Source organism: Opisthorchis viverrini, assembly GCF_000715545.1.
Source record: "Opisthorchis viverrini unplaced genomic scaffold opera_v5_227, whole genome shotgun sequence".
Lineage (NCBI taxonomy): Eukaryota > Metazoa > Platyhelminthes > Trematoda > Opisthorchiida > Opisthorchiidae > Opisthorchis > Opisthorchis viverrini.
In genome coordinates, this window is record NW_008751884.1 from 853,607 (window position 1) to 880,453 (window position 26,847).

The window sequence follows — 26,847 nt, forward strand, 5'->3', positions numbered from 1 at the left end:
TCTTGAACATGCCTGTCGTTACCATCTTTGGGGGCACGCATTTGTTCTAGGTCAGCGAATTGGTCCTACCGTGTTCGATAAAGTCATGGATCGATTTTTGTGCCGCGCCATTCCTGTTGCAGACCCTATTCTTACATTGTATCAACTCACGGCTGGTGAGATGCCTCAGGCTGTTACCACGACGGCCTATGGCCGTGGTAAGTGCTCTCCCGAAGTGTTAAGTATTCTTCTATCTTACTTGGTTCAGTTTAGTCCTTTTCTTCAAATACCCAGGTAGAACCTTCTCGCAATAGCGAAAATGCAGAATTATGCTTTTTGTATCTCGGTTTTTACTGGGTTAAGGGGGTCGAGAAGCACTGCTCACTCGTAATTTCCAAGTTGAAATTTTTATAGCTGCATTTATCCACAGAATAGTGCCACCACACATCGGTTCTTGTTTGAGATAGAAGTTTGAATCACTGGTTATTTTCGTATTCAAGGCACGGATAATGGCGAATGGCGCCCACATTTGGCTATGATACTCGCGGCTGAATCTACACAACCAGAACTTGCACAAAGCGCATTAGAACGTCTCGGTGACAGTTTGTTGTCCAGGCGCCTGGTTTATGCAGCACATTTGTGCTATCTACTTATGGGTCCTTTGTGCGAACACAGCAAGACAGGTCATGGGCAGCCGGTGTACAAACTTCCGGAGAAGATTTGGCTCCTGGGCATACCTCCTGGTTCTACGGACAATTTCGCGGATTTGTCGGCGTCCAACTCTTTGTCAGCAGCCACCGAAGCGATTCAACTCACCGAGATTTACGAGTATGCAATGAAGTTGGCCAACAGAAACTATCGCCTTCCTCAATTGCTAGTACGTGTGACCCTTATACCGAAACACGTTAGGTGTTCATTTAACCTTAACTGCGACTGTTTCTATGAGAAGGCATTTTTTCATCCCTTTGCTAGCCTTTCAAGTTGGTTTACGCAACGCGTTTACTTGATGCTGGCCTCACCGATAAAGCCAACCGATATTTGACCGCAATTGGCAACGAGTTATTGCTAGAAGCTGCGGATGTTGACTTCAGTGATGGATCCAGCGTACCACCAGTCTTTTATAGCTTGGTAGCCAATTGCCTTCGTCTGGCAGAACCTTTGCAATATCATCCGGAGTTGGATGGTTTCGAATTGACTGCATTTGGAGGTGTTTCACGAAGCCTTGGAACACCGACCGCCGGGCGTGGCAACATGCGTTTTGGCACTCCACCTACTCCTACTGGGGCCAGTACAAACTGGTTGGATCGCCTGCGTGAGCTGTACCTGGGAATGCACAACAGGGTATGTCTTTTTTTCCTAATCAGCTGCTCTTTTTGACTGCGTTTGTGTTTTACGGTACACTGTGTTTCGTTGTAGGTGGCATTCATTTAGGTTTACCGGCCTGCATAATATGAACACTCATCCGTTGCCGATGCCTAATCATTTTGACTTCAGATGAACATTCATGTGTTTCAAATTTATTCACTCTTACCATGAATTTTCGCAAGTGCTGTATCCTTATGTCAAGCATTTAAGACAGGGCCATCTACAACTAAATCCATCGAGAAGAGAGTGGACCTTATCGTGGTGAGATGATTTGCGTACCTCTTTAAGCCATTGAACTGTCCTGGAGGATGCTCATGCAGCATCCACAGAGTCTCTCCCACCAGATTGATTAGTAGATGGAGGTCTTGCAAGCAGTCTCCTGGCCCGCCAAGCTGGGGTCCGGGACAAGTGTGACAATTTGTTCCCTAAATTTGAGCTCCTTGATTATTCTAAATTCAACCACTTCTACCTTGCGGCCATACTTTTGAGCCACAGGTTTTGGTTGGGGAACCTAATCGTACTCCCGTCTATGTTTGGGCGCATCTTAGCCCACTTGCAATCATGCAATTCACAGATAAAAGTACCTTCATTCTACATCAGTCCGATCGCCATTTTCGTTTCATACAACAGGGCCGATAGGCGATAACACGTGACTGCTGGCGCCTCCCATCTTTTTCCATTGTTATCTGTTAGCCATCGTTCTCTCCTTTGAAATTCACTCTTATGTGGATCCCAGATGTGGGCATTTCAGTCAAAAACCCATGGAATTGACACATTGCACGACACCATTCACATTCACCGCTCCGCATCTGCCACTTAAACCTCGTTCTCCTTTTTTTATATGCAGTCTTTAAAGTGAGAAATATCAGACAGATCAGCCAACAAGCTGCTCTCGTACGTACTCTAGATATTCTAGCGATTGACGTTTGTTGCATCTCTAAAACTCAAGTAAATAATCTAATTTCGGTTGCTGATCGGCCGACACCCTGTCTCTCTAGATACTACAAACTATAACCCTTGATTGATTTTGAAACTGCCGCAGCGGTTGCGCCGGTGTTGATATAGCATTAATTTTTCGAGCTGAAGTTTATTGTTCGACTGGATACCCGTAGACAGTCGCCTCCTTGCTTTCCCGCTTTCTACTTCGATAAAAACTAGCACTGGTCGAAATACTGAACGCTCCTTGTTAATAGTGTCTCTTTACTCATCTACGAATTATGTCCGACTTACTGAAAGGCACCGTCTACCTATAGCTGACCATCACCTTGTGCACCACAAAGAGGTCAGATGTAGTCGTAATAGCGGGTCATTAAAAACATGCTTCGCTGATAGTCTGAATGCAAAATACAATTATAGGGATGAACGTCTTATGCAACGGTGTGCCGATCATTAGCTGTTTCTCAGAAGTACTGGGTTTTGACGCAGTGGGAGCCGTTGTGCCACCTCCCATCCAACCACCGCTGAGCAGCTCTGGAGCAGCTCTGATCGAATCGCCGTCAGCTACCGCTGACGCTGATCAATCCGTGACTGTCAATCTTTCTGGAATGCGCAAGTCGATTCAGATAAGGCTCCCGTTTGGCGTAGATTTTTATTAAACCTCCCTGTAAACTCTGCTTAGTAGTAGAAAGCTTTGTGAACCGCGATTTTGCGATTTTGACTGTATTAAAAGCGGCCTCCTTGGCGGACTTTGCCTGTAACTAGGATGAGATAACCAGGGCTACGTTTGACGGCAGGAGGTCTGCTTGTGGGGCTTCTCAGCACACACACGAATGCCACTGGATCTCAGGATGTCTGCTGTCATTTCTTGACACGATGCGCCCCCTCCTTTCTGGTTAGGAGTATACTTCTGCCAGACGATCGAATAGACGTAGCCGGTATGTTGACTGATAGGTGTGGTGTGACTAGGTCTAAGAAATGGCAGGGGCCAGTGCAGCTGTGACTACACAGAAGCTGTTCCAGCTAATAAACAAACAGAGCCTAACCGGCCTTCCCTAAGTGAGTTGAGCAAAGATAATATTTAAATTGTAATATAATATAGCTACCAGCATGGAGACTGCTAGGCAGAATATTTTCAACGGTAGTTTAGTTGATTTACGGCCGCTGTACCCATGTCTTTCCTTCTACATCATACCAGTATGCCTTTCTGCATTGAAGCGCCTTCGAGCTAGTAGAACAGATGAGCTTCTCCCAGCTTTGTTCATAGGTGGAGGAGAATCTTTGTGCTCCTATTAGACTAGGCTGTTCATGCTTATTTGGGAATAGGAACGTGTTCCGGAGGGTAGGGGCCAATCGTCGGTCGTACCCGTGTTCACGCGTAGGGGTATAAGTCTCCCAGCTGTCAGAACACGGCTATAGGCTTCCCTCATATTGCGACGCCCATTTTAGGCACATGGGACGCAAACCCGACAGTATCAAGGAGGATTTCGATCTGGAAAAGGGTGCATTAAGCATATCTTCCCTTCAATTCAAGTGGTTGAGCAGCGTCATTTATACCACCGATCGAAGTTTTCGACTTTTAAGGGGCCTTTGGCCCTGCTCATAGACTAACTCTTCTAAATATTCCTGGCCTGGGGAAGATGCACTTGGAGTCTGCGGGCGTTCTTTGTCCCCTTAATCCCATACCCCACTTGGGTTATGGCGTACAGTGAGCTATCCTGAAGTTTCCTGACAATCAGTACCTCTCTGGGTTCTCCTCTGTTTTCAGTTTTGTCATGGGTGTCCTCATGGAGTGCACACTTCAATGGACTATGAATTTATGTATCGAAATCACGTCTTGGGAGAGATAAGCGGTCATGGATTTTTGGATTACGTAACTGTTTGGCGATTATTTGTCCGCACAAATGTCTTAGTATCGGAATATCGGAGCCCATCCCATGTTTCGGAATGTGTTTTGCATCTTCAGAGTGCAATCTCACTTCAAGGCTTTCCATTCCTTTGTGTCTCTTGGAAATTTCAGAATGAGGAACTTGAGTTTGTTGTTCTGTTCACTTGTCTTGGCAGCTGCATTTGCCGTGATGGTACTGTGACAGGTGATGTTAGTACGCAGATAATCGAGGTACGAGGAGGGTTTCCTGTTCCGACCGACAGTTGGGGGAAGTTTTGCGGCGGAGAGCCGTAACACGGCAACGTGAAATGAAAGCATTTACTGTTAAACTGAGTGCTGTGGGATCTTCGCACCTTCTTGCCTGGGTCCCACGCTATCCTGCAGGACTTGGCACGCATTGTCATTTCATAGCCGGTTGCGTAGCTAAAGTTTGCTTGTTGTTATACTTTGCGTTTCGGTCGGATGAGGTTTGCAGTGGACGTTGATCCCACTGATGGCGCCTAACTTTGACGTGATACTCAGGTGTATTTATTTTAATGCTGCCTGTAGGTGTAGGTAGCTTATCCTTGCCTTTTTTCCCATAGGGACATAAGGCTTTTTGGCAACAAGTCTCTGCTGTTCCCTTTGCTTTCGATCTTTATTAAGTGTGACAGGTGATGTTAGTACGCAGATAATCGAGGTACGAGGAGGGTTTCCTGTTCCGACCGACAGTTGGGGGAAGTTTTGCGGCGGAGAGCCGTAACACGGCAACGTGAAATGAAAGCATTTACTGTTAAACTGAGTGCTGTGGGATCTTCGCACCTTCTTGCCTGGGTCCCACGCTATCCTGCAGGACTTGGCACGCATTGTCATTTCATAGCCGGTTGCGTAGCTAAAGTTTGCTTGTTGTTATACTTTGCGTTTCGGTCGGATGAGGTTTGCAGTGGACGTTGATCCCACTGATGGCGCCTAACTTTGACGTGATACTCAGGTGTATTTATTTTAATGCTGCCTGTAGGTGTAGGTAGCTTATCCTTGCCTTTTTTCCCATAGGGCAACAAGTCTCTACTGTTCCCTTTGCTTTCGATACTTTATTAAGGCTTTCTTCCCTCATGGCTATATGGCAGTTAAGTACCGATATGCAATACTAGTGTAATGCGGTCAATGATGATGATTCTGCAACTACTCAAGCCCTGATATCAACTCCACTGGAGGTAGACGGTCCTACTTAGTTGTTCATTTCTTCGAATGTATTGAGGTCTGTATTTTCTGAATGTTTTCTAGCCAACTTGATGGTTTGCGGCAAGAGAAATCTTAAGTCGGTCAGCGAAATACACCCTTGCCGACACCACTACCCAATGTTATCGGCTGCACCCGTATCCTCAGCGTACTCAGTGGGTCAAGTTGTGTAAACCTTGGCTGGTCTGTAAGCCATACATGATCTAAAGTTGCTACTGTTGCCGCTGCCGTTGCTGGTTTGTGGACACCTGGGGATCCTTCCCGGACCGGTGGTCTCAGTGTCCTTGGGGCGACCACTGTGAACGGAGGAAAATAAAAATACCCTAGGTACGTTAGTACCTGGCTCGTATCGATAGCACCTCAAAGAGTTCACATCTATGAGATCATGATTCGAATCATCGTTTTTGTAAGAGGGTTCTTGTGCACGAAAGTATACCGTTGCTCTCTAAGGGACGTTTAGGGAAACGGTTTCGTTATGATATGATATGGAGGATAGTGAATGATCGCATTGAACAGTGTCAGTTTTAGGTTCCCACAAGAAAGGTGCAGACGTATTCAACCGAAATAGGATTAACCATAAGTGGCCTCTTTTTAGACATGATTCCTCTTGAGGATGGTCTTTCCAGAGGTTGACGCTAACCTATTACCCTTCGTTAATCTCGGCGACCAAAAAAATCAAGCGGATTTAGTCTTTAGTATTTCAAAAGAACGTTGCGGTTTTCTTGCGCAGTTACACGACCTGTTTAGGTAGAGGAGATCCACGGACCAGCTTCCGGTACGAAGAGTCATAACATGTTTTCGTTTACCCTGGACGGAAAATCCTTTTTGTACTCAGCTGAAACTTTTACTCGTGCGTTCTAAGTTACACCATCGATTGGTTGTTTTCTATGGTTTTTGGTGCTATTGCTTCATCGGCTTATATCCGCCGCTGCCTTCCAGCTCCGTCGGCCACATAACGGATCAACAAATCTTACTTCGCGTACCCCAACTCAGCTACAGGCAACCACAATAAAAGAGGAGGTTGCTCCAATCCAGCATCCTATTCACCGGTCTGCAGCTGAAAACCCACAAACCACTATAGACAACTTCCATTTTGATGTACCAGGTGATCCACATCTTTACTCTTCATCTGCGGTTGGTAGCTCATCATCTAGTCATCCAGTTTCTGCCTATTTGGTTCCGGCACAAACACATGAACATCGTCAAGCACACCAACTAGAGTCTTCCAGTCCGCCCTTTAATCAATCTCCACCTGCCGTGTCAAGTTTGGAGGTCAGCAGTCATACCATTAGTTCTGCAAACTGGCCCCCAACTGCGTATTCCCAAGCCCCACAAGGACAAAGTCAGGTTGTTCGCGATACGACGAAATCGGTAAGTTCTCGTTTTTGCTGCCGTTTTCGGGTGGTAAGCAGTCCCCCTAACAAAAGTTTCTGTCGGGTCCGCTTTTTTCATTAATTGCTGGAGGAGTTTGACACTTTGGGGAAGGATTATTCAAGCATCAAATCAACTAGTTGAATATTGTTCTTAAGAATGTATTGGATCTATTCATAAACTGCCAATTCGAACAGGAAACTCATATGCTGTACGTTTACTTCAATATCAACTAACCCCGGGCTTAGGATAGAATTGCTTGTGAAAGACTGTTTTTTACTGTCCACACAAGTGAATGTGAAAAAGTCTTCGCACACATTTGGTTGAAAACAACACAAGCAATAGCTTAATTCGAAGCTTGTGTAGTCTCCAGTTCACACCGTTGGCGTGCACATCTGTGACTGACTGTTTCAGTGCGTTCAAGAAGCTGGGCTAAAATAGGCTTTTAAGCAACTGAACTGATGTGATGTGCACAGCTGGTTGAGGTGACCACCCCCCCTCCACACCCAAAACACATTGTGAGCAACTGATGAGGAGCGCATTTTCCGACGAGACCCATTTGAGTGCTGATCTGACAGCCAAACACCTGGTATAACCAGTCACACGATCCAGGCGAAGAAATTACTGCTTCTAGTTGAGCAAAGTATGTCACACCCACTCGGCCAACCGCTATTCCTTATGAAGCCCTCATGTGATTTTTGCTTGTAAAACTGAATAGACTGTTGTCCATATAGCACCGAATGCACGGATCAGTTAAGCGTACCTTCATCAGCAGCACTTTGCTTAGCTGATTTCCTGAAGTTTCACTAGGAAGTTCCGGGTGGAATGGGCTAACCTCCAATTGGTTACAGCGATGTGACCGACTCGGACATTCACCAAAGGGCTGTTCATACGGAAGTGTGAATACTCCCAATGCTACATTTTATGATGCGCTTTCAGAGATGTTTTACTGATTGAGGGTGTCTTATGGTGAAGATTTTTCGCTAGTTGAAATCATTTCCTGCATAGAGGCGATTGTATTTTACCCAACGTTTAAGTGGTTGCTTTTCATCACATTCGTCTAGCTAACCCTTCCTATAGCAGTGATGAGCCCTCAGGTTATTTTTATATTTTTGCCTCGTACGTCAAGAAGACGAGGAAGCATGAGAGCTTCTGGGAAAACTTCCATGCATGGACGTGCAGCTCTATGGGTTTTTAACGATACTAAACTTTTGAACATAACAAAAGGTTTCAAGGTCATCAGAATCTGTTCCACAATTTCTAACAACTTTGCTTGATTGACAGAATATACTCATTCGCAACTTACATTGGTGTTATCGAGGGGTGCAACGGATTGTCTCGTTTGTGATGTTTCTCCACTTTCCTACACTAGTGCTCAGGTAGGACCGAAGATTGCTTGAAACCCAGGAACTACACTTGTGCGATGAGCCAAAAGAAGGGCTAAAAATCTAAACTAACCATTTGCATCGTTAGCAAATAGCGGTATCTGGACGGATTGTTTGCTACTCAACGTCCTAATCCTTACCTAATTATGCTCTATCGGACTACCTTAATGTCAGCTTTTTAGTCATTCATCCATTAGTTGCACCTAACTGGACACGTTTGGCTGTGGTTAGCTTCACGCAATACCTACCTACACCTACTGCATGCAGGTATTGACCATAGTTCCGCTTGGCGCATATGTGTAGATTGTACTGCACCACAGTGATCCGATCCTGTAATACGAGTCAGTAAGTTTTCTACTCGAGGTAGAAGACTAACGGAGACATTTCCGTATTTGTCAGTCTCCTGTGGAATTATGAGTACATATGAGAAATACACTCATTTGCAAATCAATTTGGTTTTCATGAGAGACTCAACTGAATTTCTCGTTTATGATATTCTACAACTGAATGTGCTGCACACAGGCCGCCTCATGTTTCAGTTGGCGCGATATTTTTCTCACAGAATACTTTTCGCTTGGAAGAGTGAGGAGTGGAAGTGGTTCAAAGTCGGTTAGATCATAACTCGACAGCAGAGTCTGGACACACTGACTAACAAAGTTCTTAAATGGATTATTATGCAATTGAAAGCAGTTGGAAGCACTGATAGTCATGGTCACATTGTTAAGTCCGTTCCTGCTTCAAAGCCACCACTCTCGGTGTTTATCTTTCACCAACTTTATTGCGATAAAAATAGATTTGCACGTCTTCAGTCTGGCAGCCTCAGCTGCACTAAATTGATACATACAACCTCCCTCAATAGATGGTCTTCCTCCCCATATATTGGAAACTGGAACCACAGGAGCTTAGTGCATGATTTTCGACTGAACGGCTGCATTGAACCACACTATATCCTTTCCTCTACTCCATCTTTGGCGTATTAGTAGATCAAAACAAAGTTTTCAGTGTCAGCGCTTCAGCCGCGAAAATACTACCCGGAACGTTCGCAATTCGAACCCAATCCTGACATCTCAACCCTTCCTGTCCCGGCTTTGGCAACATGGCAGTATCTTAGCCTTCGTGTTTCAGTCCGGTGACATGGGAGCTTGGCTCTGAAGGGGTGTTATAGGTTGTTGTGAATCGTGCTAATACAGGTTGAAGCTCTGAGAACAAGCCAACGGCCCACAACATAAACCTTCCCGTCGATATTATTTTTGTATTTCTATTTGTGCATGACTTCCCGTTTGATTTCACATTGGACTTTTGGGGCTCTGGTTTGTTGATGGAAAATTTAAAATACCGCATCACTGATCAAGTGTCTGACTTCACTGGCTGGAATTTCGTGTTTCCTTTCGCGACGAATGCCTCCCACTCATTGCATTATCGAACGCTCTGTGGCTTACTCAAGTTTTGCATTGTTGTTGATCTCGCTTGCAAGGGATTTTACCACAACTGTCTTTTGGCCTGTATCCTCGCTCATTTTCTCGTGTTCTTTCAGCTGGACCGAGTGGACTCCGGTACCCCAGTGAATTCGCAACATATTCAAATGCATTACTCTCCTAACAGCCATCTTCACCACCAGCCGTATCAACCAGTGCGGTTACCTGATGAGGGTTGCACAACACACCACACTAATCCGAGTTCAACGACACCCGTTTCGTATTCCCAAATGATCGGGGGTGTTACTAGTCAATCCTCTGTTTACAATCATTCCGATGCATCCGATACATTCGCACCACGCCAGCACCCCACACCACTGTCAGTCGATCAGCCGATGCAGAACAGCATGTTCTTTACTCCATTCGCTCCTAGTCCCCCACCAAATACACCTGGATCAGGGAACACTGCAGCATTTGATTACTTTGCTGGATTGCAGGTATGTATGCTTTCGAAGAGCGTATGTACTGTCTTTTTTCATTTTGATATAGTTTTCTGCTTTGCGGTTGGTTGGATTCCCCAGTTTAGTCGCACACACTGGGAGTGGTAGTCAACACATTTTAGTATCTCCTTCATTTTTACCGTTTTGTGATTCCTGTGTCAAGACCCCAACGACTCCAGTTGTAAACCGTGTGGTGTTAAGCACTTCTGACATGTTCTGTGAAATCACTACAAATGCGTAAGGTGGATAGCTCTTCTGAAACCCGCGGATCCGTTAGTTGCATTTAGCTTTTCTGGCTTCCGTTACTATAAAATACCCGTTCCCCAAACCCTCTAGAACTCTGAGAGTGAAACATATATCATTCCAATGGACTCAGACAGTTGCTATTATTCTGGTTCGTCTCTTGTCTTGGCTTAGTGTCTGTTCGATTGCATTGTTGGAATGAAACTACTGAGAGGAGGGCACTTCTGACCCCGTTTGTACACATCTACTATCACCTTTATCCCAACCTCTTTTAATCCACTCCGTTTGCGTGATCCAGATACCATCCTTAGTAGGCCTAGTTAGTGCCAAATTAAACGCGCAAATTGAATTGTGTGCATCCTAGATGACCAATCAAGAGGCGATGTATTCAATCATGAAAACAGCTTTCTACAGGTAGTGCGTTGATTAACAGGCGCCCTTTAGTTTGTTACGGCAACACTATCTGCCATCACGCACAGTATGTAACGTTCTTATCCTTTGGTTTGGCTCGGGTGTTTGACTAATTGTTTCCCGGGTTTCTTTGAAGTTGTGGCAACGGGATAAACCCACTAATTTTTAAAGTCGTAGCTGCTACGTAGTGATGGCTTCCATGGGTTCTTTCCAGCCCCATTAATGATTTTCTTTGTGCTTAGGTCGGAAGCAGATCGAGGACAGTCTCAGGTGGCTCACAAAGTTCCCAGACAGGAGCACCTTCTCCGCCTGCTCACGGACACCCACAGGTATGTGTATCGAGTAAACTACCTGTGCCATCGGTACTTGTCTAAACGTTTACGTGGCACGATTCAGTGCGTCGTAATATCACAATGCCCTAATGTCATGTGTACTGAATGCTTCGATTGATGGTTGATGGTATTTTGACGGATTCTGGTTGTCTTTCTGAAGTAGACTGAAGGCATGTTACTTTCAGGGGCAACCATAATAGGCCTAAAAACAGCACCGTACTCGTTAAGCAGTACTTTGACGAGACAAAAAAACGAGTGTGGAATTTCACTAGCATACGATGAATTCAATCATCTCACTAGGTCAACCATGTTGTATCGACTAATCATAAAGTTTATCCATTGGGATTAACGCATCTTCCGCAAATGCTGTGACCTTGTACAATATGGATTTTGGGAAGTATATCATAAGCTTTTGTTAAATGCCCCATGACGTCAACTATATTTGGTATGTCTCTTCACTCGGAAGACAGACATCTGTGTTCTACATCAGTGGTTCAGAAACATTAGCAAGCGCATCCCCTTTTGAAGTTGGATAAGGTGGTAGTATATTTCGCTCCAAATGGTTGTGGTGCCAGCGGAAAAGTGCTGTGACCTTGTACAATATGGATTTTGGGAAGTATATCATAAGCTTTTGTTAAATGCCCCATGACGTCAACTATATTTGGTATGTCTCTTCACTCGGAAGACAGACATCTGTGTTCTACATCAGTGGTTCAGAAACATTAGCAAGCGCATCCCCTTTTGAAGTTGGATAAGGTGGTAGTATATTTCGCTCCAAATGGTTGTGGTGCCGAAAAAAAAGACCGATTCTCCTCCTTGATCATCCCTGGAATGGTTTTCAAATGAGAAACCTTGTATTCCGCGATTTGTCCCTTGAATGCATGTTTCTAGTTTCAGGATTGTGAAATCCTAGTCGCGAGTGGAGTATTGCTGGGTTGCCATCCAGGAAGGCCAGCCCTATTCATACCGGTACCTTTGTGGTGACCACCGATTATTCTAAAACGGGGGTACTGTAACCCGGCTTATATCCATAAGTTAAAGCGGGTTTTGTGATGCAAAGTTGTACTGACGTTTGGTTCCAGAAGAGGAGTTACGATGAGTGTTTGGTGAGGTCCACCAAGAAGGTGATCGTTGTAGGAAAGCACACTTGAGTGGGAGGAGACTGTACGTACCCAGCGCTTCCTTCACACCCATGGCTTTCGTTGTTTATGATGACCGTCGCACTAGGTATGTTTGTCGTTAATAAAGCGCCTGACAATCCTTCTTATGATGAAACATTACTTGCAAAAATGTCTGCTATTTGAAAGTGCTTGCTTCTCAGTGTGGAGAACTCCGGTTTGTCTATGGTGTGAGGAATGTAGGATCAGATTATCTCATTCGCTCCTTAGGGGCTCACTCTTTTGTGCGGGACCACTGTGGTGGACGTTCCTTAGATCTCAGGTCTAGTCGAAAACGAAGGCAATGACAAGCTCTCTGAAGCAGCATTTCTGTCAACACTGACAATTCATGAAGTCAGGACCTTGTGGTTCCGTTGGATCAATATTTTTCCTGTATAACACTTTTCTCCGTGACGTTTTCACCGGAATTTGACCAAATACACGAACCCCGTTCATTCTGAATAGAAACATGTGCATGAAATTATTTTCAATGCTCGGTACGTAAAGATTTCGCATCTCTGTATACTTCAAACCTAAAAGTCCTTTTTCATTGAGTTTTCGACCCATCCCCAAATGACCATTTACAAGCCTAGAGTACTTCAGATGATATCCAACGCGATTTTCAACATACCCTGACGTAGGTTGTAACGTGTTCAATAAATCCACAGTCCAAATGAATGATAGGATCCAGTTTCCTCTATCATCCGGTCCATTGGATTCGGTGCTACTGCAATCTGTTGCCACTACGTAAGCAAATAAAGGAAATCTTTCACTCCACCAGGCAATGTTCAACGAGTATGCGCTTATCCTTCCTGGTTGCTGAATCGCGAACACTATGCGTACATGATGGTTGTGCTCAGTTTCTTTCGCGTGGCAGCTCTCTGGACATGCATATGAATGCACTTAAGCAGATTACTTGGCCCTGTGCTTAGCATGCCTCAAAGTCACGAGGGCTCAAGATGGACCCTTAAACATGCAATAGACAACAAACAGTTAATGATTTGGTGTGGGTGACCCAGAGGCTAAGATCGTGCATCACTATTTCGGTTCATCACCTCACGGAGCGCCTTCAGGTTGACTGCTCACCTTGTTCTGATTATCCATGCACATGTTTCAGAAGTAGATAAAAGAGGAAGCTTCAAAAGCACTCCTCTTCAAATACTGGAGGTGAGAAAATGAAGACTCAGGATTATGATATGTGACGAGCAATCGGGCATTCGGTCGCAATTCTGTCGTTAGTCCTCTATTTTTTCAACTTTTTTAGTCCTTTGCCTCGTCTCGACCGTGTTCATTATTTACCGGTGGTCATAAGCTGAGGAAAAAGCTCATGGTTGGAAGACTTAGGTGAAATGATCTGCTTGTTTCAGCTATAACTTCTTGCGCTTTTATTTTTGGCGTTTTTTCTGAACACAGTCACTTACCAAGGAGAAACCGAGTAACTTCGCAGTAAATTCGACGCAAAATGACTCCGTTACAGAAGCCTCTTCGAGGCCTGTTCTTACTTTCAGCACAACTCATGGGCCGAGTGCTTCACAGGCATCCAAACCGTCCGTCCCTCCTGTCGTTGTTTGCGATTCCGCTGTATCTGGTGATGATTTGGACATTCTCCCAGAAGAGGTGTTTTTTGATGAAGAGGAGATTGTCAAAGGAATAGCTGTGTCGGCTGTTGGGACTGATAAGTTGACTGGTTCATCGCACGTGTGCCGCGGACGTGCGCCTCGGTTTAATGGAAATAATTCACCATTGAGAGCGTGCGGTAGCAATCCGCCTTGCACGACGTCAACCTTTAAACCTCCAAGCCCGTTTGGGCGTTGTTTGTCTGTATCAGTAAAACCACGAATTCCCGGACTTCGACCCTCCCCACTGCCGCCACTCCCTCTACCCGTATTGAGCATCGGTGCCGTCCCCTGTGATCGTTGTGAGTGTTGGCATTCACTGATGTCTTGTGAAAATGACAAGCGGGTTACTCAGGTGATTCATGTTTGAAGCCGTTACATTTGGCCGGAAGTTTTTAGTTTCGAGTTTCGTTTGTTATCTTTTCCTTCAGTTTTTTCCAGCAACAGTGATTATCTGTTACGTTTCGTAAGCTATCTTGTGTGCCAACACAAAAACTCGTGGCTTGACATTTTGGAGTTGGCAGTTACTTCACACTTGCTGATTAGCCGTGTCTTTTTTATTAGTTGTTCTATATTCTGATTATTGCTTTTACGCCACATCAAACCATAGACTTCACGATCTCGAAGTGATAGTGGAGGCCTGGTGAGCCAACCTCGACGTAATTCCAGTTCATTCGACCGGCCGCTGCCCAACGCCAGCCAACAGCTTCAAACGCCCAGGCATATTAGCGGAGTCCAACGTGGTCCAATTAAAGAGGAGCCCCAGAGCACCGAAACAAAGCCTGAGGATGGAGACCATTCTGGAATGAACAACCAGCAGTCCAAAGTGAGTCCATTTTAGTCATTGAACTGCGTAATGTGAGCACCTTGCGATCCGTTCAGTATGTTTAAGCTCATTCACACTTCTCACCCAGGCACTCAACGGCAATGTCCTTGTTAACCTCTTCACTCAATTACACCATTTTGTAAGGAGTTCGCACGCTGACACGCAGCATTTTTTTAACCGAGCTTCCACTCCTTATATATTGTTGGCATCTCAGTTGGCAAATATTCCTTAATACCTATTTGTGGAGAACGTTTAATGGGTTTCGCTAACCAGTTTCCAGTGCAAAGCTGATTAGTGAAAACAGCACAGAGCCACTTCACCACTTGTCACTCACTCACATCAGCATGATGCACTCTAACAATTTTTGACTGAGCGTTCGTGGGGGGAGGTTGATATTACCGTCGAGCCACGAGTGACTGCTCACTATCATATAGTGTGTTCATGGTTGTGCTTTGAGCACCGATATTCACCACCTGCGATGATGATGAGGCTATTTTTAAATGGTGGCGATAGCGAAGTCCACCATTGTCATTCGCGCAGTGATACCGTCGCCAAAACATTAGTATGTGGTGGGTACCCGTTGGACATTTTTGCCCCAGCTTGTTGACATTTTGGTACCATTTGCACGCTCTTCACCTGAAGCTGTTATACTCAAGGACCTCGTGATACACATTCTCTGATATCAATACAACCAACATGGGAAGTGTAGGTATAACGCCCGCCCAATCACGTTTAGCTAGTGTGGCTAGTCGTATCATCGCTTGTCATCAAATAAAAATTGCTCGTACTGAGGAGATTTGGGAATTTCTGTGGAGATTTCGTCCTATAAATGAAGCCGAACGTATGCCGGAAAACCGAGAACTGTAAAGCTGTTTCATCCCTATTGGAAATAATCAGCAGTGCGCATCTCAGGAAACTGCAGATTCTCGAGCCCGCAGCCTCCCGGCTACATGTTTGAACTCAACCGTACAGCCACGAGCAGATTGTGGCTCAGCATAGAGTAGACGAAGCATCCACCACAAGGATTACTGTTAAACCTGTTATCATGGGGCGCAAAAGCTTCACTACATTTTCCATCACGAGTTGAATGTAACATGAAGCCACTGATGTCAGCCCTTTCCCACTGTTTACCCCAACACCACGCTACCGTTCACCACCTTGAGTGAACGGTCCTTGTGCATTTCATGGTTTCTTAATTCATCCTATGCGGTGAACTAGAGTAAGATCTTTGACGGAGGTGCACCATGGTTTCGATACGCGTTGGGCGCAGTTTGTATGTGCCTTATGAAGCCGTTTTTACGATTTCTCTAGTAGTAAATATCTGCACTGCGTCTATCCTGAATTAGTCATATCGCACCGGGCTTCTTGGCCCTCAAGCAATCCAGTCTTCCTTGTACTCTGCTGCAGTAGGAAACGTCCCAATATTGATCAGGTATTGAATTTGCAAAAAACGCGGCAATTAAGTCGATACGAGATGACAGGACGTAAATAAGTGTTTATTCTCACACTGACCCTAACATCAAGCCGGTTATATTGTTCTTCTTCTTAATGCTACTCCAATTAGGAAGGGTGGCTGTCGAATTGGTTCGGTCGTCTCAAACGAAATGGTTCCAAAAACATCCATTTGCCGGATGATTCCAAACCGTCGGTACGTTGTTCTCTGCGACGGCTTTTAAGTTTTTTTATATTTTACCTTAGTGGATTAGTTTGGTCCCAATTACTCTCGTTTTTATGAAAGGAAACCACTCACAAGGTTGTTGATGTTTCTTTAGAATCGTCGCGAAGTTTAGGCTTATTGCGGGATGTAAATTCGGTTTATCACTGCAAAGCCTTTTTTGATCCCTTAATACTAACCTATAGTTTGCATACAATATGACTTATCAAAAAGAAACCTCTTGTGTATAGGGACGCGGCAGTTGTTCTCCGTAAGTTTATTACTGAAACTCCTGTGCGGCTTGGGGCAATGAATAGGACCCATACATGCGACCCTGTCACTGCAAGATGGTTTACTCTCCAGTATTATGCAGTTCATCTTCCGGTAACCATTTTAATGGGAACCGAGGATGCATAGATTCCTGGGGACGATAATTTGGCAAATGGTCGTTTGCCAACCAAACACAGTGTAAAACAATATGAAACGAAACTGCGTTATAGCAAAGAAGACAGACCACTAAATTACTTCAGAAACGCAACAGAAGTTCTTGCGTTTGTGCTTCGCTGTCAGGTTTCCTGTAGTTTTAGAGCAAATCAGTGGATTTCCAACTGACTTGTTTCGAGTACCCGTGAGATTCGTAAAGGGAGCACTCTCCCCCTGTAACAGTTCAGTTATTCTCAATGCTCCTCTGTCATTCTGAGAAATTTTACTTCATGCAGACTACATTTCACGTCCCCCCCAATGGGCAATATTTCGGAAGCATACCTTCTCACCCTTTTCAGTCTCGTATCGCAGCGATTTCGCCTTGTACAGAGTACTTTTTTCCTATGGTTGACGACATTCTCCAATTAGGATAATTGTTTGACCTCAGGCTAGTAGGTAGTTTTCAGTTTGCCCTTGCTTGCGGAATCAAAAACTTGTGGATCCATCCGTCACGGAATAAGCGACAGTCTTCCCTCTATCCTGGCACCGTTGGTCTGTTGATTCCAAAACAAAGGGGGGGGAGGGGTGGAAGTACTGGACTCGTTTCACTCTTATTAGAGCTCATCACTCCTCGACCACCGACAACTGATCAAAATTGTGCAGCATGTTTCTAAGTATCCGTGGCGCCACCTGACTGAGAATTCCTGACAGGGGGTCAGTCGATCGGCACAACCAGAACAGTTATTGAGTCATCCTTCGAGGCGTCTGGCAGAGCAATCGTGTCCTTCAAGCTTGAACACAATCGCCTATGCAGACGCGATAATCCAGGTGCGTCCAGCTTTCACTGGTGGAGCAGTAGTGACATTCACCTCACGTTTTAGATGTCTGAAGTTTAAACTCCTATACGACCAAGTTGAGCTTCAATATGAGCGAAACTGGAGTCCAGGGTTTTTCTTCCACAGGAGGAGGACTGCTCAAACCAGAGTGATGTGAATTACATGAATCTCGGAATCCCCTACAACCAACGGATGAATTCGGAACATGTTACGAGACTCTATAACCTAGTCACCGATCGCTGCTATTCACCTTTTGGGTAAAACAGTGTCGTCACCATAATCAAGTCACCGTACCCAGTTGGTGTGAAACAAACGCAAATGCAACTGACGCACTTTCCTACCATAGTAATCGATCGATATCAACATGTCTGTTTAAAAAGTGTCTAGTGGTCTTCGACCAATGCACTCATTTGTATGTCAATCTGCTTTTCACGAGATAGATTCTGTCGTTTAACTCCCTTTCCAGATTGTTTGGGATGATCAGCAAAAGCAGTGGATCGACACAAGTAATCCCCATGGCAGAGAACCGACACCTCCTCCGCCCCCTATGACTTCAGTAAATCTTCCGGTAAACCAACAGTCAATGTTAAATCAGTCGGCTGCTTCCAGTTCCCTGTCGAATCCTCCGATACCTCGTGTGAGCAGTCGTTCACGCTACGTGAATGTTTTGGCCAACCAAACAAGTGGACCAGCAGCTTCCAAGCTGGATGGACCACTGCAGCCTCCATTACCTCCCACTGTGTTCGCGCCTCACTCAGTATCAGCTCATCAGGTTAGTATGAATTCAAATGCTCTTTTTGGGGAACCCTTCTTTCGACGAAGGTTGGGAGACCAATACAAGTATTTTGTTCTCGTTTTTTCTGTACTCCACATATGTCATTGAAATTTGGATTGGGATTGATTTCTTTTAGGAGCTTCCCACTATTCCCAACATGGGTTACTTCGCCCACCCTTCAGGCCCGAATTCTCCCAGCGCGGTCCAAGATGTGAGCTAGGTAGCTAACCAACCAATTTGAAGACAACTTTCTCGCAGAGATTGTTGGGTATATGACACACTGATGTCTCAATTGCCACATAAAAAGATGTGATAGCCTGGAGCTATTTGCCGGCAACCGCGGAACTGTTGTGCAAAATGATGAGTTACTGATGGCCGATCGTCGATGATGAATATCAGCTATGATGTCATATTGAGATGGGCTTGGGAACGCATAGATAGGGGGCATAAAGTTTATCGAGTTATCTAGCATAAAGCGTGAAACCTAAACGCCTTTGGATTCAACTTCCCGAGCGAGTTTTATTGGACCATTTTGACCGTAAGTGAATAGACTTACGCGATTTACAACAGGGAGCTTAACATCTGGACACGTGGTTGTGCGTATATGGCTACCTGATGGATTATTCTATACTTGATGAAAGTATGCATGCACAAGTGCAGCGTGCAAACATTCGTAAATCTATGCACCTGAGCGTCATAGTATTGTCGATGAGGTAATCAGAAACTTGTTAAACTCCTCACTGGTGTTTAGAAAAGTAGAATACTTTGTGATCTAATCATGCACTAGCACTGACCCGAAAACGAGCCTGTGGTTCTCCTTTTGGTGTTGTTAATAGGGTGTTGGTCTCAAGGTTATAATAAGACTGAACTTCGCGAGGAATTGCCTTTGTACACGTCAACAGCTTCAGAGTTTGTTGGCGAAGGTCAAGTCTTGTGCAATAATATTTACTCATATTTTCGCTCCCTAAGATGGAACATTTACTTCGTTCTGCCCCCCATGAATAGTTGGGAATCTTGTAATTAGCGCTCCTATCGGACGTTATATTAATTGACGAGATTTCCTAGCGCGTATTTCCTTACAGGATCGTGTGCAGCACGAGGACAACCTGAGACCGAACCATGGTCACCAGTCTTTGGGTATGGATCATGGCTATCGAACCGGCAACGGGAACGCTAGCTTAGTAGGTGAGCTGCATCAAACAATATTCACATTATCTTCGGAACCATAAACTGCTTTGCCACTGAGATTATGGTCATCATTTTGTTGCTTTTAAGCCCACTCATTGGTGCTCGGGAGCAGATGCTCTTTTCTATCACCTCATCCGAGATGAAGTGACTGCTTTTCATCCATAGTCTGTACAGTTTCCTAATTATGCTCGTAGTTATAGAAAACTACGTTCACCGCACAGAACATTATCTATCGAATCACGGGGATTAAAAAAAGCGCGGGAAGCAATTTTTCAGAGGGAACGGATTGTCGAATTTTTCAGAGAAACCCGCGAAAGATATCATGGGAATAGCGATTTCAAAATTGTTTCTATCTGACTGTCCCAATGTAATGGGGCAAGAGAGATAGTGACAAAGTGCCTGACTCATTGATTAATTCGCACATCAACACATCATCATCATCATTGTCAGCTGTAATAACCGCGTACTCGTCGTACATCAACACAAAACAAGACGCAAAGGTAATGCATACTGCTGCGCTTTCTGTTGGATTGTCACCCGCCAGTCAGCCTCTCGATTGCAAATTCACAAACAAGCCCAACTGTTGACTAGTTTGTTGGCCTTTTGCAGCGCTCACGTGTGCTAAAGCGACGTTGTCCAGTTCGAGCTGAACTTCGTACTACTGAAATAGTCAGAAATTGCGTAACGTTGCTAGCTACTGTGACCGAAAAAACGAGGGGAAAAAGCTGTGAATGAAAAGATAGAAGTGTTATTTCAGTGAATATAGTCGCCAACTGAGTAAGGTAAGCTGTCAGCTATTTTAAGCCGAAGTTATCTGGGATAGTTGATTGCGTAATGTAGAATGGAACTTCAGCACCCCAATCAAACGTTTTCAGTAGGTTTCCATACGAAACTTATCTTTCCCCGTTGGACTCATAAGTAGGCAGTTATTCCACAGTTTTAAATTTCACACTACCGAACAAACCTTTTGATCAATAACTCGAGAGCGAGTTTCCGGTTGGCCACGGAGTCGCATCTTGGTGCTTATTTCGAAGTCGAGTTTCAAATCATGGTGCGAATTCCCGTTGAAGAGGTTGTATCTGAACGCATGTAGCGGTGGTCCTTATCCCCATAGCTTATGATTTGCGTCTCATTTGTTTGACCAGAATTCGCCTTCCAATCTTACTGGTCATGGTTTCGTGGCTAACATTCTTGTAGTGTCCACAACGCAATTATCCGGTCACCCTGTTGAAGTATGCGTGGCAGCAAAAACTCACTATCAGGCGACAAAGAGAAGCACACCTCATTAGTAGAAGTTCAGTCTTACAAGTAAAACTACAAGAAGAGACTCCGTTGGTCAGTGTGTTGTCCGTGAAATCAGTAATAGGCTACAGACTTCACTCCGATTGATACTCATGGGGGTTTTCTTGAAGGAAGTATCCATTTCCAGCACATTACCAGGTTTTCCCTTCATCCATGTCGATTCGTTGTCCCAGGCCGGTTCGTTTTGCCAAACCAAAGCTTCCACATTCTACCGCAGTTGCATCCGTGCTGTGCGCTGTTTTCTCACTTCACAGCTGAATTGTCTATTGCACCCTAAGCGCACATTCTCTGTCTGATTTCTTTCGTAATTTGGTAGTTTGAAACGAATAGGCCAGCGAAAAGTGCACGTATGCGATCGTCGTAAATCGTTCATGCAGTGAATTCGTCTACTGGATATAGTGTTTGCTTTATTCGCATAATAACTTGTGGTTCGTTATCAAGTTGTCCAGGAAAGTATATTCATATGGGTTTTCGTGGCATTAGACAGAAATGGGCTGTTTTGGTATGTTTTGAGCTGGACATGGCACTTACAATTTAAGGAGAGATTGTAAAGCGTTTTACATATATTAGAAGTTGTATTAGTTCCGAGTGTAGTGTGACAGGCGAGGTCAGTGGATCTATCTCTAAGGCTTCAGTCTCGTTTGCTAATTTGACACACCTATGGCGGCAAGTCCCTGAATCTCAGGGGCCTCTGCGAGCAGCCGAGGTGAAACGCTTTTTTCGACGACCGCTGATTCAAAATGATAACTCGTGGAAGCTGGTGCTGGCGAATCCACGACGAGGCAAGTAGAAAACATGTATTCGGTTGGGTAACAGGAACTTTAATCGACAAGCATCTCCAGTACCAAAAGCTGCCGTGGCTTGGTCGTCTATTGCGCATGCCGAAGAAGGTGCTGTTTTCCATGTCCAGTTCAGTGTGGTACAAAAAGTCTGGGTGCTGTCGGTCTAACTCACTTTCCGAGATAAGTCTACGTGATCCATAATGTGAATGCTCGGAGAGGATGCAAGACGTGGCTACTGGTCGATGTCAGTGGTGTCAATTTCTATCCAGATTACCTCGCGATGATTGTGCTAGACTAGCACTAAGTCTCTTTCCCATCTGCTTTTATTCTTTCCGGGGTAAGGCATTCGAATGAATTGTGGTTGTTCAGCAGCGAGGCATCGGTGTTGAACACTGATGCATTGCTGCGAATGATCATGGTGATTATTAGTAGGTCTCTCGAAACTACGATTCCCCCTAGGATTTGTTCCTTTTGGACGTTTTTAAGAGAAAGAATAATGTGCTGCTTCTGAACATCTTCCAATATTTTCTACTGCATCAGTGTTGTTGCGTACTTTATAATGACGTGGAATGATGTCATACAGACAGCCGTGAACCGTGATCAAGAGGTTATCTTGAATAATATTGAAGCACTTCAGATATTACCCTGTTTGTGAATGTATCCCGGCGTTGAGTAGTTGGCCCAAGCCGCTTGATGCCAATCGTCTAACGATGGATCACAAAGGCTTCTGCCTTTTTCATCATCCATTTCTTTCCCTTGTAGTTCATAACTAAAACCGAGTCCTGATGCTCCCTACACATCTTCACTTGAAGCTTATTGACTACTGAGCTGGAAAACACCGGATGCCAGATTGCTCCATACTTCCTGCGGCTTCTGAGGCTCTACCGACCATGTTTACGTGCCTGTTTCTTTTTGTCTTGAAAGTTAATACTTGACTCTAGCACCGCACCATCTTTTGTTTATCTGAGGAGTCGTGGGCTTTCATCTACGTTGATTTTGAAGTTTCTTGTTGTGATCTATTTTCCATTATCGGTATCTTTGAATCACATCCCCGCGCCCCTTCCCATCATCAGCTCCGCGAATATCTCGGAGTGCGTTGTTTTTTCCATGCTATCCTATTTCCATATAAATTCCGCATTCATCAATAACTAATGGACTGTTACTGAGTGTACTGTACTTTCAACGGAGCCGCTATCTGTACCATTGGTTTGCTCCTGTCCAGCGTAGCCGCCGTCCATTGTTGCACACTTTACTTCCCTCCTGTGATGACACATTTCTAGCGAAAATCTTGTTCTTATCTTAGCCGTTTTCGGATGGTTCAGGGCATAGCACTGCTACTCTTAGTCTTTTGGGTTCCCGATAGTCCTACCTTGTGAGGCTCCTTGCAAACCCCTTTCATTGCTGTCTGTATCTTGAATTTAATGTTTGTTGGTGAGTTATTTTGCAGATTTCAGTGTACTTGATCCATACATGAAATTGTCTACAGTGTTTTCCTGGTACATTAAACACGCTCACGGGATAGTAGATAACATGTGCGCACTAGTTCATACACAGGATGATAAGTTCAGCTCCTAAACCTTCTCTTTTTGTAGATAAACCTGAAGCACTACCATAGTAAACTAGCAAACTACGGGGATTATCACAGTCGATTATCCTGGATAGTGGTTTACGGAACGAGCAAAAGCCACGGGATGATCGTGAGAAGTTTGTAAAAGCCGGGGACCGATTGTGTAGGTACATTCTGACTAAACCCACGGAGCATCGCGACATCAGCGAATTTTCGCCACAAAGGGGATATAAACTATACACTAGACAAGTGCATCAGAGGTGGTAGAAACCCACACAAAAATCGTAAAATCCCGTTCGAATTGTACAGTTATTTCAGGTAACTAGATGTGTATGGAACGATGGAATTCTCAGGTAGGGTGATTCGAGCAAGTGTTATTTAAAAGTGCCACATATCTGACCCTTGGATTTCGCCTGTCAGTGGAGAGAAGGGAAATTTCTTCAAGATTGTGTACGTCTGTGTTTGGACGGAACTACTCACATGCCCTGCAGCGGTAGAAGAAAGCCATAGCTGATCCATGGAGAACTATTCAGGGTAGATATCCGAGTGGCACACTAGGTCATTTTGAGGCCCCACCCCCTTGACCACACTAGGGCGTTGACGTTCATAAAGCATTTGAGGATATCTAACATATACACTCATTTGCGGGAGATTCACCTGGAACCCAGCTGAATCTCTTATGATAAGCGAGTGGCACACTAGGTCATTTTGAGGCCCCACCCCCTTGACCACACTAGGGCGTTGACGTTCATAAAGCATTTGAGGATATCTAACATATACACTCATTTGCGGGAGATTCACCTGGAACCCAGCTGAATCTCTCGCTTATGATAAGCCCCATGGAGGGTGAAACTGGTCGTGGGTTGTCGGGGGGCTTTCAACAACCTTATGAGAGGTGTATTACATGTGCACAGTGAAGGTATCTAACTTGACATTCTCCGAAATTTTAGGGCAATCGATACGTACGCCAACACAATGGAAAATAAGCACACTGAATAGCTTGTAGCTATCTAGGACTGTCGATAAATTCTCCAGGCAGTTAGAAATGGAATGCACATCCGAAGACAGCGTATGCCCATATAATTTCAACACTGCAAAGAAGGTCGACCGAACGGCAGCGCAGACTGGTGCAAGAAAATTTCAAGCCAGCGGATACCCGGTGGGCTTCATTAAGCGGTAACTGAGAGCGTCGGCCCCCAACATTAAGATGCAAAATGGAGTGGACCGAAACGGAAGGCATCTCACAAACATCGGATGCAGCTGAATTGGTCAGAAGGGCGTTGGGTTGATTTAACATTAGCATAGCATTCCAGAAGGGAAAAAATTTTGCGCTCAGTATTGACATGATTGAAGGATTGCCTCCCGGCTGATGGAACTAGAGACTGTAAATGACAGAAAATTCAATGCGATAACCATGACAAACCGCGTTGGACAAACAGGGAGTAAACTGTCAACCAGAGTCAACGAACACAATATAGCTACCAGAAGACGATCTACCCTCCCTCATCTATGTTCATCGCTAGTAGTTTGAACACTTAATCATTCGGCCACGAGCAGCTCGAGACTCTCCGGAGTTTCGTGAGATGTGCACTGATAGTGATTCCCAATAAGGATGAAACAGCTGTACAGTGCTTCTCGGCTTTTCAGCATAGATTGGCTTCACTTACAGGACGAAATCTCCACAAGGGACGCTGTCTCCGCTCCAGTGCCAAGTGCCGGAAAAGACCCGGCGACATAGAACACAGCTTTATTGCAACAAGCAAGAGCCAAAGTCACAACGGTCCCGCGCCATTTAAAGGCCACTTTTTTACATTCGATCCAGACTGATCGACGTTTAGTGAACACCGATAAACTTTGATCGTGCTTCTATGATATGCCTGAACACTTATCACAGTCGGTCGTGCTTCTGTAGCGTGCCTGAACACTTATGGGCTCCCTGCTGAGTCGACTGAGTGATTGACTGGCTTGCGTGGTCACCTGCTTTCCTACTGAGATTTTGGTGGAGTTTTAGTCTCAGTAGATTCCAGACATTCTGGGATTATTTTCAGAGATCTGGCTCTCCTGAGAGGCGTGGCACTCCACTGATAGGATAAACACGCACTGAGATCGACCCTGTCTACCGACCATTGAAAACAAGGAAACTCCAGAACCACCAAACCCTGTGTTGAAGGAGGAATCAAGGAAGAAACCAATACAACTAAAACGGAAAGACTCCCTGACTGAAAGACCGGTATTTGCAGCCCCCATCAAAGGTCATCAAATCCCAGGAGAAGCGAGCCAAAATATTGGGAGTTCCACAGGAATAAGACATGCAAAGAAACCAACCAAGCCCATGAAGATAAGCCGCAAGTTAGTAGTGGACCAGTCTGAAGACAAAAACTATCACTGTACATACAGGTTATGATGGTATATACACCAATTACATTTTTACAATGATTGACAGTAGTTTACAGTTTCTAGTTGCACCGTGTGTAAAATACACGCAATGAGAAAAGTGGATTTAGTCAAAGAAGGGACGTGAGAGTTCCTGGGTGACAGTCCGGATGGAGAGGGGCGTGTCTTCTTGAAAGCGTAGCTGCTACGCGTGTTTCGTATTTGTCCGTGGAGTTTGGTTGAATTCCAGCCTCCCCCCCTGTGCGCGCGTGTGTGTGTTGTCCTCCCATTTACAGGGAAGCGTAACGTATACAATACATGATCGTTCCGAAGCGTACAGGACGGGAATCGACATTTTGTCGGCCTAGGCTGCGAGCAGGACAGGGTTTTCTCATGTGATGTTTGCGGAGCAAAAGTCCGTCGTTTGGTGAGCATGGAAGTACCGGACAAAGTAAGCGGAGTTGATTCAAAGAAGTGACCGCTACAAAACCACTAGAGGAATGTGCATAATCAGCAAATCAAACAAGAGGGAGGTGGACCAGGACGCAATATGGATGATAGAGGGAGCAAGTAGAGCAATAGATTATGGTCACCAAGGGTAATTTGCAGTGGAGCAACCGACACAAGAAATGCAAAGCACGAAACAATTCTCGAAAAGATCAGACACCGAGTGAGATGATTATCAATAGACAATCCAGTTATAGTTTACAGCTGCTCTTTGTAAGTTATGCGAGCGAAGAGAGAAACCAACCACCTGACAGTTCACTGATTGTCTCCGAATGTTGACGGATCAACAGCCAATGGATGTCATTGAGCTGTCGATGTCCCAACAAATTACCAAATGCCTGTTTCCCTGTAAAACAGCTGTTGAGCTTGACTTCACATCGAAGAGGACGAGAGTTTGACGCATACAAAATCGTACGTAAGTCATTGACCGGAACGAATGATGTATATTGGATGGAAGTTACCTTCTAGTCAAGTAAAACTTTTGGCACATCAGTTTATTGTATGGTCAGCTTCTATGTAGGATGTCGCTCATGCAGGGATGGGAAAATACTGTATTGCAAAATTAGCGTGACTCGCCTTTAAGCGACCACTTCTGATGATATAAACGAGACAAGCTCGACGAAAGTGCACTGGATATCTTTTTGAAAACATTCGTGTGCGGTCCCACAACTATTCAAATTTGCAATGTGGTTCACTGTTATCAGACTAAAGACGCTAACTCCCCCTCTGAAGAGTCCATTCCTCTGTTCGTCATGTCCTATCCCGGGGCTTACCGCACTTTAGGTATGAGAAGTGAGG

General features: G+C 44.9%; 1 protein-coding gene across 1 annotated transcript in view; it reads left to right on the plus strand.

Annotated features, from left to right (window-relative positions):
* The window catches only part of T265_08615 (hypothetical protein), a gene marked incomplete at both ends in the record, with an annotated part of 39,127 nt that extends 16,038 nt beyond the window's left edge, over nt 1-23,089 (plus strand). Inside the window, 12 exons of the mRNA XM_009174470.1 lie at nt 56-197; nt 480-856; nt 952-1,320; nt 6,326-6,757; nt 9,677-10,054; nt 10,954-11,040; nt 13,614-14,171; nt 14,427-14,642; nt 16,207-16,290; nt 18,022-18,327; nt 19,413-19,515; nt 22,365-23,089. Coding sequence (XP_009172734.1) covers nt 56-197; nt 480-856; nt 952-1,320; nt 6,326-6,757; nt 9,677-10,054; nt 10,954-11,040; nt 13,614-14,171; nt 14,427-14,642; nt 16,207-16,290; nt 18,022-18,327; nt 19,413-19,515; nt 22,365-22,375 — 3,063 coding nt within the window. The remainder of the gene's footprint in view (nt 1-55; nt 198-479; nt 857-951; nt 1,321-6,325; nt 6,758-9,676; nt 10,055-10,953; nt 11,041-13,613; nt 14,172-14,426; nt 14,643-16,206; nt 16,291-18,021; nt 18,328-19,412; nt 19,516-22,364) is intronic.
* Between the last annotated feature and the right edge of the window lie 3,758 nt (nt 23,090-26,847).